This window comes from Hyla sarda, chromosome 2 (genome assembly GCF_029499605.1).
Source record: "Hyla sarda isolate aHylSar1 chromosome 2, aHylSar1.hap1, whole genome shotgun sequence".
NCBI classification, from domain to species: domain Eukaryota; kingdom Metazoa; phylum Chordata; class Amphibia; order Anura; family Hylidae; genus Hyla; species Hyla sarda.
The window spans coordinates 496,773,773-496,788,206 of record NC_079190.1 but is presented as its reverse complement, the minus strand read 5'-3'; the positions used below and the strand labels follow the sequence as shown (position 1 = coordinate 496,788,206).

Genomic DNA, 14,434 nt, shown 5'->3' with positions numbered 1-14,434 from the left:
AAGTTTTTATCGGTACCATTTTTGTTTTGATCAGACTTTTTGATCACTTTTTATTCATTTTTAATGGTATAAAAAGTGACCAAAAATAAGCTTTTTATTGGAATTTTTTTACATGTACGCCATTGACCGTGCGGTTTAATTAACGATATATTTTTATAGTTCGGATATTTAAGCACATGGCGATACCACATATGTTTATTTTTATTTACACTGTTTTATTTTTTTTATGGGAAAAGGGGGGTGATTCAAACTTTTATTAGGGAAGGGGTTAAATGACCTTTATTAACACTTTTTTTTTACTTTTTTTTTGCCATGTTATAGGTCCCATAGGGACCTATAACACTGCACACACTGATCTCTAATACTGATCATTGTTATCCCATAGGGACCTATAACACTGCACACACTGATCTCTAATACTGATCATTGTTATCCCATAGGGACCTATAACACTGCACACACTGATCTTTTACATTGATCACTGGCGTATATTAACACGCCTGTGATCAGTGTTATCGGCGCTTGACTGCTCCTGCCTGGATCTCAGCCACGGAGCAGTCATTCACAGATCAGACACCGAAGAGGCAGGTAAGGGCCCTCCTGGTGTCCTGTAAGCTGTTCTGGAAGCTGCGATTTCACCGCGGCGGTCCCGAACAGCCCGACTGAGCAACCTGGATAGTTTCACTTTCGCTTCAGACGTGGCGGTCAGCTTTGATCGCCGCGTCTGAAGGGTTAATACAGGGCATCACCGCAATCGGTGATGTCCTGTATTAGTTGCGGGTCCCAGCCGTTGATGGCCGCCGGGACCTCCGCGATATGACGTGACCCCGCAGCATATCGTGGGAGCCGGCGCAGGACGTAAATATACATCCTTTGTCGTTAAGGAGTTAACCCCTTGTGTTCGTGACGCCAGAGCCTGGTTTATCCTCTACACCACCCGAAGGAATACCGCTGGATCCTGGGCTAGGCACGGGGGCAAATAATGACTCCGACACCAAGTTACGGAACAACAGCAGCTTTACTGAATCAGACAGATGTAACAGTCTATACAGCTTGGCTAGGCCCACAGAGGTGACCAGCGACTTCAGAGACCACAGGGCTTGCTGGGACTTATAGTGGATTTGTACAATTTGGATGCAGGCCACGCTGACTTGAGACAGGAGAAGGGGGGGCCCAGGGGTCACTGTATGGAGTCGGCCAGACAAGGGCAGCTAGGGTACAGGGGTGCAACTCCTGTACTGGGCCACCATATATACTTTTGCTTTTACGGGTAATAAAATGTAGAATATAGCACTTCACTCCCCCAAATCCTAAAAAAAATTAGCAGCAAGATATTATTTACCATAGGAGCATTGTTTACATTTAGCCCACAGAGAGTTAAAATTACCATCTTGGAGTAAACTGGAGAAAGTAACCTCCTGAAATGCTACATGGCGCTGTGATCACCGAGACTGACCCAGAGCTGACTCCAGGTTAGACTTGTTAATATTTCTCTCTTGTCTTGCACTGAATGTACAGCTGAATAGTCATTAGGTCACATGTCAACTCCTGACCAATAACTGAAAGTTGAAAGTCCCTGAGTTGATCCCCTGGACATCTTATACCCTAACCAAAGGATAGGGGATAAGATGTCTGATCGCGGGGGTCCCGTGATGAATGGAGGGGGCGTGGCATGACATCACGAGGGTGCATGGGTGCTGCACGGTGATCGTGATCAGACATCTAATCCCCTATCCTTTGATAGGGAATAAGATCTCCATGGGCAGAGTACTTGGGGTTAGTCTGAGTCACGTGTGTCCCTCAACTCTGCCCTTCCTGAGGAGACCAAGTCTAGTGGACCAAAATTTGCAAGTCAGGCATAACTGACTTGCAGGTAGATAGGTGTGTTGCCAGATAGGTAGTCAAGTATGTAGCCAGTAAGCCAGCCAGGATGAAAAAAAGAAATCATGTTTACCTCCTGTCCCATGCAGCAATCTTCGTCGCAGTACAGGCCATGTCCTTCTACCGCCACAGCGCAAACACCAATGAGTGACGTCATCGCACCTGCACTGCGTCAGGGCAAAGGTCACAGCCAACTCTCAGTGTAGGCCGCAGTGTAGGCTGCAACCAAAACTGGTGCTCGCTGTCCTGGGGATCGGGGGCAAGTGTTCAGGATTCTCAATTAGCCAGCAAACACCTGCGCTGGGTTAGACCCCTCTCTTACCCGGGCAGCCTGCGACCACCACAGATGGATCACTCAATTGTACATAGGTTTTCAATGTGTTGCGTGAATAACCACTTCTGATCTTTAGCGCCCCCTAGGCAGTTTTGTTGTAGGAAAAAAAATCTCAACCTGCAAATTGAAGCATGAACAAATGTTACAGGGATTCTTATAGCTTATGTATTGAGATGCAAAGGATTTGATCTGAAGTGTTGGCTTTGGTTTGTTTTCATAAGGATTGCCTGTCTATACAGGGTACAAGCCATGTGTATCTCCAGGAGTATTACAGAGCCTACAGCTGGGGGTATGGTTATAGGGCATCCAAGATGTTGACGTATTATATTCTCAGTAGTTACTCCCCGACGACTAGGAGACTCAGCAAACTCACAGGTCTCTGATTATTGATGACTTTATCTAGACATTTAAGGGTCCACACAAGGCCAATCTAAGGAATCGGGGAGACACATAAACGACAGTAATGGTGGAGGGCCACACATGTTAGAGGGAGATATGGAAAATGTTAGTAAGAGACTAGTAAAATGATGCCAGCTGGACCCTAGATGGCAGAACTAGGGTTTAAATTTAGCAGCTGTCATTTTATTTTATTAGACTTCTTCAGCTGCCACAGGATAGCCGTTTAAGGTGCCCTGTGTGGTACGGTGAGCGTCAATCACCTGTCCCCGACGTTCAGGACCGTCCTCTTCATGCTCCGCTGCATGGCCGTCGCTCTCCTTCGTCGTCATCACGTCGCCCTGCACACGTGTCGTCATCCAATAGGAGCGACGTGCGCAGCGACGTGATGACGGTGATGGAGACCAGCGGTGACGGTCCGGAGCAGCAAGGACACCCCGGGGGCGTGATGACAGTGACGATCCAGGGCAGCGGTGACGGTCCGGAGCAGCAAGGACACCCCGGGGGCGTGATGACAGTGACGATCCAGGGCAGCGGTGACGGTCCGGAACGGCAGGGACACGTGAGTATAACTCTCTATATTACTATTTCACGGATTCCTCAACATACGATGGATTCAAGTAACGATGGTTCATTTGGAACGGATTACCATCATATGTTGAGGGACCACTGTATAAGGCAGGGATTGCAGGTAAGGACTCAGAGCCAGACGATGCGCGGCTAAGCGCAAAACATGTGTCGCTCCTGTACAGCAGCCGCATGTAGTATCCCCCACTGTTCAAGGATAGTATAAAGCACCTTATGAAGAATCGGTGAGTGCGGCCTTTTCAGTTTCTACATTGCAATATTGGATGTCTATGGACTTTTAGGCCCTGCACCTCCGCACAGTGCACTTTACCAGCATCTTACTAGCGTTCACCTTACTCCTGAAAACAACCAGATAGGAGCCTAATTAAAGGGGTACTCCGGCCCTAAGACATCTTATCCCCTATCCAAAGGATAGGGGATAAAATGTCTGACCGTGGGGGTCCTGCCGCTGGGGACCCCCGCAATCTTGCATTCGGCACCCACCTCTTTGAGCTGCACGCCGTGCAGCTCAAAGAGGTGGGTGCTGAATGCAAGATTGCGTGGGTCCCCAGTGGCGGGACCCCACGGTCAGATATCTTATGCAGGGGTGATGACATATACTCAATTACACATGTCCCTCAATTCTGCCCTCTCGATTCCCCCGGGAGATGAAGCCTGAGGAGAGAAGGATCGGATTTTGAACACCCAATCCTGTTGTTGTTCCTGGACAGAAGCCGCCACCAGTTCCCATGGAGTTCCCCTGTAATTGTCCCTACCTGTCTTTGTTTTCACAGCGGTCTGAAATAAATGGCGCTTATACTTTACATTTGTCTTACTTGTTCTCTTCCCGTAGTCCATATGTTGTACAAGTATAAACCTTCTTAGCAAATAACAATAATCTGTCTGCAAAGTGCACGGAATTAAAATTAAGTAGAGGATTATACGGAGGGCCACCGGCTCCCTTAGTAAACAGTTCTGCTCACAAAAGCAAATATCTTGGATGCATATAAATGCGCGACGCGGTCTTTACAATACGTGTCTGTTATACCGGCAAGATGTCTCTTCACGCGTTCTTAGTCCTCGCCCTCACCGTAATCTCTGCGCAGATTCTGCAAACGGGAGCCAGTCCTGTTCTGAGTAAGTAGAAGACTCTGTGGAGGATGTTTATCATTGGCTTTACACTAGGGACCGACCGATTATTGGTTTGGCCGATATTATTGACCGATATTCACGATTTTGGACGTTATCGGTATCGGCAATCACCTTGCCTATAATGTCGATAAAGCCCTGCCCCCTCCCCCCCCCCCACCTCCCGGCAAGAGACCGCCGCCGCTGCACCATTGCCTCCCCCATCCCCAGTTTTATAATTACCTGTTCCCGGGGTCCGCGCTACTTCTGGCTCCTGCGGCGTCCTGCGCTTTTGCTGTGCGCTGCGCAATGATGAGTGACGTCCTCAGCGCAACGTCACCGTCAGTGCGGACAGTGACAGGATGACGCCGGAGCCAGAAGTAGCGCGGACCCCCGGAACAGGTCATTATAAAACGGGGGATGAGGGAGGCAATAGCGCAGCGGCGGTGGTTGGACTCAGGACCGGCAGGGGGAGAGAAGTGAGCAGCGGCGGCTGGACTCTGGCCAGAGGATAGGCAGGGGAGGGCAGCGGCAGTTGTGGTTGGACTCAGGAGGACCCCAGAACAGGCAGGGGGAGAGAAAAGGGTGGCGGCGGCGGTCTCTGGTCCCGCAAAAGCCGCTACAGTTAATTGATTTAAAGCGCCCGCTTTAAATCATTGATCTGCAGTGGCTTGTGCGGGGCCGGGGGAGGGGGAAGAAATAGCTGATAACTTATACCGGAATACCGGTATAAGTTATCGGCTATAGGCCTGAAAGTTCACAGATTATCTGTATCGGCCCTAAAAAAAATCAATATTGGTCGATCCCTACTTTACACCACTTCAATATTCTAAATGTCCCTGCAAATTTTGTCCAAAAATGTCCACGCAATTGCGCAATTTTCGGTAGAACATCTTTCAAAGTTGTCTACTGTTTGGTGCACCGTACACCAATTTTTGCAGTGAAGCTGTATTTGTTTTTTGTGCAAATAAAATTTTGATGTTTTTTTTTTTTTTTTTTGTGCAAGCAATCTAATGATTTCCTTTGGAGACTTAAAAAGTGCATAAAAAATTATTTTAAAAAAAAATGTATTATATAAAAGCCCTTCCCTTAATAAAAGTTGAAATCACCCCGCTTTTCCATCTTACAAATAAAAAAAATGTAACAATAATAATCACATTTGGTATCGTTGAATGTGGGATTGTCCGAACTATGACAATATATTATTTATGATCTCGCACGGTGAACGGCATAGATGTAAGATACCAAACTCCAGAATATTTGATTTTCGGGCACATTGTATTTCAGAAATAAATGGATGACAAGTGATTACAAAGTCTCATGAAAACAAAAATAGGACAGAATGTTCTGCAGTTTACAAGCTTTTCATTTCATAAACATTTTTAAGAACTTGACACTGAGTCATTGACACTGATACAGTTAGCTCACAGAGCATTGATCTGGGACTGCAAATCATTTATACAACAAGAGGAAATGCCAAAAATCCCTGGATACTGTGCTTGGACCCTCAAAGGATGGAGTTCTGCAGACGTCAATGTTGAGTTTTAAAGAGCTTTATTTTATCTTTACACAAGGTATTTCAGATAATTCAACTTCCTCAGGTGATCAACATGGGAAATTATCTCCCTGAAATGCGTTGTGAAAAATAAATAAATAAATAAATAAAGCTCTTAAAAACTAAACATTGATGTCTGCAGAACTTCATCCTTTTAGGGGCCAAGTGAAGTATCCATTGATATTTGGCGTTTCCTTCTGTATTTTTTCTGATGCCCACCTGAAATTAGGGTTCGACATATAGACGTGTTGAAACTGCAGCTCTCTCTATTGGAACCACAGTGACCAGTTGGTCTATAAAGCTTACATAGGTGTTGTCACACAATCCAATAGTGTGAGCACCTCTCTTATTCCACATGTGCACCTTCTAATTGCCATAGAGTGTCACCCTATAAGACGCTCTGCCATTTTGTTTTTCTTATATGCAAATAATTTATGTTGTTTTTATCTTCAAGCTGAAGCTCAGTGCACTTTGCCACCACGCGAGAGGACAGACTGTGGATTCGGGGGCATCGGTGAGCAGGAATGTAACAGAAAAGGATGTTGCTTCGACTCTAGGATCCCTGGGGTCATTTGGTGTTACAAAGTCCCTAGGCCTGTGGTCCCAGAAATAGTCCCTGAGCCCCAGGTTCAAGAGCCTCAAGTAGACCCTGTGCCTCATGTTCAAGAACCTCAAGTAGACCCAGTGCCTCAGGTTCAAGAACCTCAAGTAGACCCTATGCCTCAGGTTCAAGAACCTCAAGTTGATCCTGTGCCTCAGGTTCAAGAACCTCAAGTGGACGAGCCAGAAGGTAAACACTGATATTGACATGTACAAACAGATTGAATCACTATGGTACTTTCTCATATACCTAGGGGGTATATGTTATTGCATTGATAAGTTGGATTGATTGTCTATGACCAAAGTCTGTTCTGAAGATTTAACATCAAATAGTTGCTTCTCCCTATTGTTATGAAGAAGGTAATAGTAATAGGAGGGTGTAAGTCATTGGTGATAGGAGGGGGTAAGTCTCTGGTGATAGGAGGGAGTAAGTTGTTGGTGATAGGAGAGGGTAAGTTGTTGGTGATAGGATGGTGTAAGTCATTGGTGAAAAGAGGGGGTAAGTCGTTGGTGAAAAGAGGGGGTAAGTCATTGGTGATAAGAGGGGGTAAGTCATTGGTGAATAGAGGGGGTAAGTCATTGGTGATAAGAGGGGGTAAGTCGTTGGTGATAAGAGGGGGTAAATCGTAGGTGATAGGAGGGAGTAAGTCGTTAATGATAGGAGGGGGTAAATCGTAGGAGATAGGAGGGGGCCAAAAGTCATTGGTGTTGCCTTTGGGGGTTTGTGGCTGGTATTGAAGCATGTATGACTTTATAGTTGACATTTAGGGCTCTGTAGCTGAAAATAGCAGCTCTTTGGCTAAGGAAAGGGGGGTACTGTGGTTTGTATTGCTATTTTAGGGGAGTTGGAAATGTTATGGCACCCATTGGCACTGTTGTGAAGGAACAGCATCTAACACTGTTTTGGGGCATGGGGAAGGGTGCACCTACAGTGGATGGTATTGTTGGTGCATAACAGTATTTTCGATGGCACTGTCTACACTTGGGAATCTATGTCTCTACTATGTCTTCCAATGCTATTGGGAAACTGGATTTGTATAGCAATATTATGGGGGCTGTGACTGGCAAAAGTATGGGGGGGGGGGGGGGGCTTGGTTTGCTTAGCAATGTTGAGGGTGTTCTGACAATGACTACATCCGGAAATATTATTGGGGGTATGACAATGGCTGGTAATGTTATGGGGGCAGCGTTTTGAATGCAACAGCTCAGTTTTGGAAGTGTAATTCTACATGAATGTAATCCTATTTATACATCACTTGTTTCTTACAGTTTGTATTGAATAAAGATCTGGCCAGTCATGGAGAACTACAGCGACCAGCGCTCCCAACATTCATCTTCTTGCCTTCTCTTCTTTCATGATGTCTCTGTTGCATAAAATAAAGATCATCTTGGGCGTATTGAACAGTTTTGGCTCAATGGCTTCTTTTCCATAACAATAATGCCCAAAGTGGGGGCAAATTATGTTACAGATATGGGTAAAGTAAGACCATGGGCATCTGCTGGCTTATAATTACGGTTTATAAATGTACGGTTATACAGTGCCTGCCCAAAGTATCCACCTCTTTGATCGACACAACACTCCGACCACTTTAAAGGGGTACTCCACTGGAAAACATTTTTTTTTTTTTTTTAAATGAACTGGTGCCAGAAAGTTAGAGATTTGTAAATTACTTCTATTTAAAAATCTTAATCCTTCCAGTAATTATAAGCTGTTATACGCTCCACAGGAAGTTCTTTTCTTTTTGAGTTTCCTTTCTGTCTGACCACAGTGCTCTCTGCTGACACCTGTGTCCATTTTAGGAAATGTCCAGAGTAGGAGAAAATCCCCATAGCAAACCTCTCCTGCTCTGGACAGTTCCTGACATGGACAGAGGTGTCAGCAGAGAGCACTGTGGTCAGACAGAAAGGAAATTCAACAAGAAAAGAACTTCCTGTGAAGCATATAACAGCTGATAAGTACTGTAAGGATTAAGATTTTTTAAATAGAAGTAATTTACAAATCTTTTTAACTTTCTGGCACCAGTTGATTTTAAAAAAAAAAGTTTTCCATTGGAGGGGGTACAAAATATTTAAGGTGCAAAATATTTTTTACTGTGGCAAATATATATATATATATATATATAAATATATATATATATATATATATTAAGACAAAGAACCAGAAAACTACTACTCTACTACACCCCCACCTCTTGTTGAAGTTACAGATGTCAGTCTTATGGGGGCTTAGCACATCTAAACACTATGGGGGAGATTCATCAAAACCTGTCCAGAGGAAAAATTGCAGAGTTGCCCATAGCAACCAATCAGATCACTTCTTTCATTTTTGAAAAAGCCTCTGAAAAGTGAAAGAAGCGATCTGATTGGTTGCTATGGGCAACTCAGCAACTTCTTCTCTTGACAGGTTTTGATAAATCTGCCCACATAATTTTTGCCAATTGTGGGCAAATCCTTTGTGTTGGCGTCCACCAGTCTTCAAGTCAGGTCCCAGATTGTCCTCTGGATTGAGGTCTGGGGCAATTTAAAGACATTTCCATGTCAGCCCCCATTCAGTGTAACTATAGCCGTATGTTTAGGTTAATGGGGGGAGATTTATCAAAACCTGTCCCGAGGAAAAGTTGCTGAGTTGCCCATAGCAACCAATCAGAACGCTTCTTTCATTTTGCAAAGGCCTTGTTAAAAATGAAAGAAGCGATCTGATTGGTTGCTATGGGCAACTGGGCAACTTTTCCTCTGGGCAGGTTTTGATAAATCTCCCCCATTGTGCTGCTGTAAAGGCCTATTCACACAACGGAATTCCCGCCAGTTGAATTCTGCCTCAAATGAAAGCCCAATACACTTCTATGGGATTCCGCACTCCCGTTGACACTTTGGAATTTCTGCTTACGGAATTACGCAAGTGGAATTCAGCAAGCAGAAATTCCAAAGTGTCAGCGGGAGTGCGGAATCCCATAGAAGTGTATTGGGCTTTCATTTGAGGCGGAGATCCCACCGTTTGAATAGACCCTAAGATGAACCTTTGTCCCAGGTTCAGATCTCTAGAGAGATTTTTCGAGTCCCTGTTCCCACCATGTTTCATTGTAGTAATGGTGTTCATGGAAAATGTTGGGTTTGCACTTCACAAAGCTTTTTACATGATGGCCAAAAAAATCTGAGAAGCTTCTCCCATGTATTTAGGGAGTTGGCCACATGGGTTTTCTTCTGTGTTTCTTGAAGCAATGGCTTTTTTTGGTTGCTCTTCTATGAAGCCCCAGTCTGTAGGGCATAGCTCATCGCATCCCATGTACAGGTCCATCCATCTCTGCTGTTGGTCTTCAGAGCCCTTTCAGTGTCTTCATTGGTGTCTTTGGTGAATCTTTGGTTAATGCCCTCCTACCCACTCTATGGGGGAGATATATCAAACCTGTCCAGAGGAAAAGTTGCCGAGTTGCCCATAGCAACCAATCAGATAATTTCTTCAAAATTAAAGAAGCGATCTGATTGGTTGCTATGGGCAACTCAGCAACTATTCCTCTGGACAGGTTTTGATAAATCTCCCCCTATGAGTTTTGGTGGGCACCTTCTTTTTTGTCAGGTTTAAAGTTGTGTCATATTGTTTTCATTTTTGATGATAAATTTAATGGTAAAGTTTGGGATATCTTCCAATAACCCCCCAGCCCAAATCTCTCCTTCTCCACAACTTTGTCTCTTTGCCATTGAATACTTATGGAGTGCATGCACGAACACTTACAGCATTTCAGTTTTTATTAATTGTTAAAGGGGTACTACCGTGCTGACAACTTATCCCCTATCTGGACTTCCGTGATCTCACACGCAGCACCCCGCTCTCATCAGGCCCCGGAGCAAACATCCGCTCTGGGTCTGATAACTGCTGATCACGGGGCTGGAGTATCGTGATGTCACGGCTCCGCCCCATATGACGTCACACTCCGCCCCCTCAATGTAAGTCTATGGCAGGGGCGAGACAGCTGTCTCGCCCCCTGCCATAGACTTGCATTGAGGGGCGGAGCGTGACGTCACACGGGGGCAGAGCTGTGACGTTACAATCACCGTCCCCGTCATCAGATCCGGAGCGGATGTTCGCTTCGGGGCCTGATGAGAGCGGGGTGCTGCGTGTGACATCGCGGGGGTCCCCAGCAGCGGGACCCCGCGCGATCAGGCAACTTATCCCCTATCCTTTAGATAGGGGATAAGTTGTCAGCACGGTAGTACCCCTTTAAAAAACAAAAAATTTCCCCCCTAGTAAAAATTTTTACTATTCTCATGTAGGCCCATTTTGGTTCCAAGTTGTGATGTAACAAAGCAAAAAAAACAAAAAACACTGAAGTGGGTAAATACTTTTATAAGATACAGGCAGGTGGACTATGCTGGTATAACCTGGTCCTCTTCCGGTAATATCCCAGTATATTTAATATGGTTGGGATATGCAAGATTTGGCAGCGATAGTGACATTACATCTCAAAGGTCACATTGATGCATTGGGGATTAACAGCTATTGTTATAATGAATAAGTGACCATACGGTAGGAATCCTGTGTGCCAGATCTCCCTTAAAGGGGTACTCCACTGACCAGCGTTCGGACCTAATGTTCCGAACGCTGGCCAGTGAAGTACCCCTTTAAGGGATAAATGTATTTACATAAAGCTATCCCCTCAAGATATAACTTACTAATATAGTGTTGTACTGGCTTCAGGATCTTTTTTGCGTAATAACCCTGACAGGAAGTTGTGTAGTCCTCTCATTGTCAGTGTGGCATTGTCTCTGACTCCCCAACTCCTACCTCTCTTCCAAGACGAAACGATGCATCATCCTCTGTTTCCTCGGAAGGTGTAACTGGATCTTGTCTCTGAACTCTAGCCCCGCCCCCAAGTGATGTCATCACCTCTGACCAGCCCCTCCAGCCTACATCACCACCTCCCTGACATATACATCTATACATTTTTATCTTTATTTAGACATTGAGGGAAGAATAAAGTGTGGTTACATTTGTCCAAAGCAACAGGCAAAGGAGCAGACAGGAGATGGACACAGCATGTGCTGTAACCTAACTTTAAAAACATGAACTGAAGCTGAGGAGCCATTTTTAAATCAATTGGCTTCTCATGGTGGTACACAATTTAGACATATTAAAAGGGCCTATAATGAGGCGTTACAGCTCACTGGATTGGATGAACACGTTCTGGCATGGAAGTTACTGTAGAAAATGCTATAGAAACCTTACCTGCTTTTGTAGACCTCTGGAATTCCCACTGACTTCAAAGATCATGCACGTAATTTCTGGAAATAGGCGGAGGGTCTCTGAAATGCTAAAAATTTGACCTGCAACTGAAAGGCCATTATCTGAATCCAAACCATTGTTGTATTATTATATAAGTCCTGTAAGACATGTAGTATTCTCCATTTTATATATATATATATATATATATATATATATATATATATATATGCACAAAATAGAGAAAGGAGGAGCACCGTGGCTCAGGATTCAAGATCCGTCTGGGTGCTCAGCTTAGGGGGCAGACCTACCCCCAATGTAATATCCACTAAGAAGCAGAAGCGGCACTCCAAATTCACAGCACATCGTGGTTTATCCACTCATCTGTGTAAGGCGACGTTTCGGCTTATCCATAAAGCCTTTCTCAAGCATAAGTAAAACTGTGCAAAATGGTGTATATATATCCACCCCCCAATTGCACATGCAAATGGAGGGGGCGTGTAATTACAGTGCTGTCACAACACATATAACAACAATTTAAGAACCGCAATCGGTCATATAAGCAATAGTGACAATTCTAGTCTAGTGGATCCATATACAGTATACAATCAAAAAATAGTGCAATCGTGTACAGTGCACGTGCATAGTGTACAAAATGTCCCATAATTAATAACTGGTCCGGCATCAAGGGCGGCGCTCACCTGTTGACGTGGACATCTTCTGCCAATAGAGCTCCGACATTCTCCTCACTCATCTCGCTTGTAAACAAATCTTGTGCGCATGTAACGGAGCGTCACATCCGGTTCCGGCCGGATGTTGTAAGTGATCACATGATCATGTATAGTGCTCTCAATACAACTGATGGACAGGTCCCTTGCGCATGCGTGTTCCACCGGCCTGAATAAATCACCGCCATCTTTAGTGTTGGCGTGTAATGTAAATAAATGGACCGGTTTGATAGGACTAAGTCAGCCATTTCCCTTCTTGGCATATGTATGGGCAAGATAACACAGGATAAATATGGTGCATCAGACGACCATCCTATTATTCAAACAAACTGGCAGTACAATTCTGTTAAGTAAAGTATATAATATAATAAATTGTCATAACATTATTAATAATAAATTGTGTATGGTATGCTAACACAGTGTCCCATCCATGGTGAATTTAATGTCTTGATCAATCTCGTTGAGAAAATTAAAAAAGTCAACAAGTTGCCCTTCATCTCCACACCAGATGGCAAAGATGTCGTCTATATACCTCCACCACTTCAGCACAAGGCCGAAGTGGTGGGATATATAGACTGACATCTCCTCCAGCTCGGCCATAATCATATTATCGTATGTAGGGGCCATATTAGACCCCATGGCCGTACCTTTAAGTTGGACATAATATTGGTTGTCACACAAGAAATAATTACAAGTTAATATGATTTCCACTAGACCCAATAGGAACTCCCTGCACTCTCTAGAGTAAGTAGAATCCTCCAAAGCCCTACTGACACAAGCCAAACCCCTATCATGATTGATATTAGTATAAAGGCTAGTCACATCAAACGACACCAAAATAACATCATCGGGTATAGTTAGTTCAGCGATCTTATTAAAAAAATCAGCCGTGCCTTGAAGATACGATTTAGCCCTAGTAGCATAGGGTCGCAGCACCTTATCAATAAAGATTGCTGCCAGGCTGAGAATAGAATCTCGGCCCGACACAATTGGACGTCCTGGTGGGCGTGTCAGATTGTTGTGTATCTTCGGGAGCATGTAAATGATGGGGATCACAGGATGGACAGGCAAAATAAATTTATGTAGCTCACCATCAATTACATCCATCGCCAGGGCATGATCAACAAGTAATTTCAATCTCTTAAAAATACCCATTTTGGGGTCAGTGGTCACACATCTGTACACTGAGGTATCATTTAATTGTCTATATAGCTCTTCCAAGTAAAAAAAAAAAAAAGACTCCGGTCCATAATGACGACTGCACCCCCCTTATCAGCAGGCTTGATAACAAGATCGTCATTATGGACCAGTCCCTCAAGTGCCTCCTTCTCTATTTTCGAGGTCCCTATTTATTAGGTCCACCCCAATTAACAATATCTTTTTTTTATTCTTCAGACTCTCAATGTCTCTATTTACCAAATCTGAAACTGTGTCTATGGCCTGTGGGGAAAGCTGGGGCAAAAAATCACTCTTATTATACAATCCCCATAATTTCAGTGTCAATTCGCTGATAGCCCGGAGTTGTCCCTCATTAGTGTGTGTCGAAAACCACAATTTCACATTTCTATACAGTACTGCTAAATCGGCATATAATTGCACCCAATCAACCCCCACTGTGGGGCAAAACGAGAGTCCTTTGTTTAACACATTAATTTCAGTGGGTGATAGAGAATAAGAAGAGATGTTTACCACTAAGTCCTTATGTTCCTTGCCCCTCGATTGCCCCTGGTGGTTGTCAATTTCTTGTTTACAATGTCCTCGACGGCCGCCCCGTCTGATTCTTCTCCTCCTCCGTCCGATAATACCATCTGACCCACTCCTAAAAAACGCTGCTGTTGGAATACTTTGTTAACCTGGGCTTTTTGTGGTTTTTTTCTCTGTATGTGTGTAGATCTTGGTCCTCGAGTGCCAAGATCTTGGTCCTCGAGTTGTCTTGTTTATCCTGATATTGCCAACTGTAGATCTGGCCTGTTTTATAGTTTTCCTGATCCCTATGCCATTTCTGGCGCTTGTTATCTTCTTGGTCCACC

General features: G+C 44.3%; 2 protein-coding genes across 2 annotated transcripts in view; one reads left to right on the top strand and one right to left on the bottom strand.

Moving 5' to 3' along the window:
• Positions 1 to 14,434, bottom strand: part of ABCG1 (ATP binding cassette subfamily G member 1) — a 197,910-nt gene that overhangs the window by 16,121 nt on the left and 167,355 nt on the right. The gene's annotated exons all lie outside the window — the stretch shown is intronic.
• On the top strand, positions 4,019 to 7,858 carry LOC130357194 (integumentary mucin A.1-like). The gene is made up of 3 exons (XM_056559736.1): positions 4,019 to 4,315; positions 6,316 to 6,651; positions 7,731 to 7,858. The coding sequence occupies exons 1-3, from the start codon at positions 4,189 to 4,191 to the stop codon at positions 7,742 to 7,744; spliced, it is 477 nt and encodes a 158-aa protein (XP_056415711.1). The 5' UTR covers positions 4,019 to 4,188; the 3' UTR covers positions 7,745 to 7,858.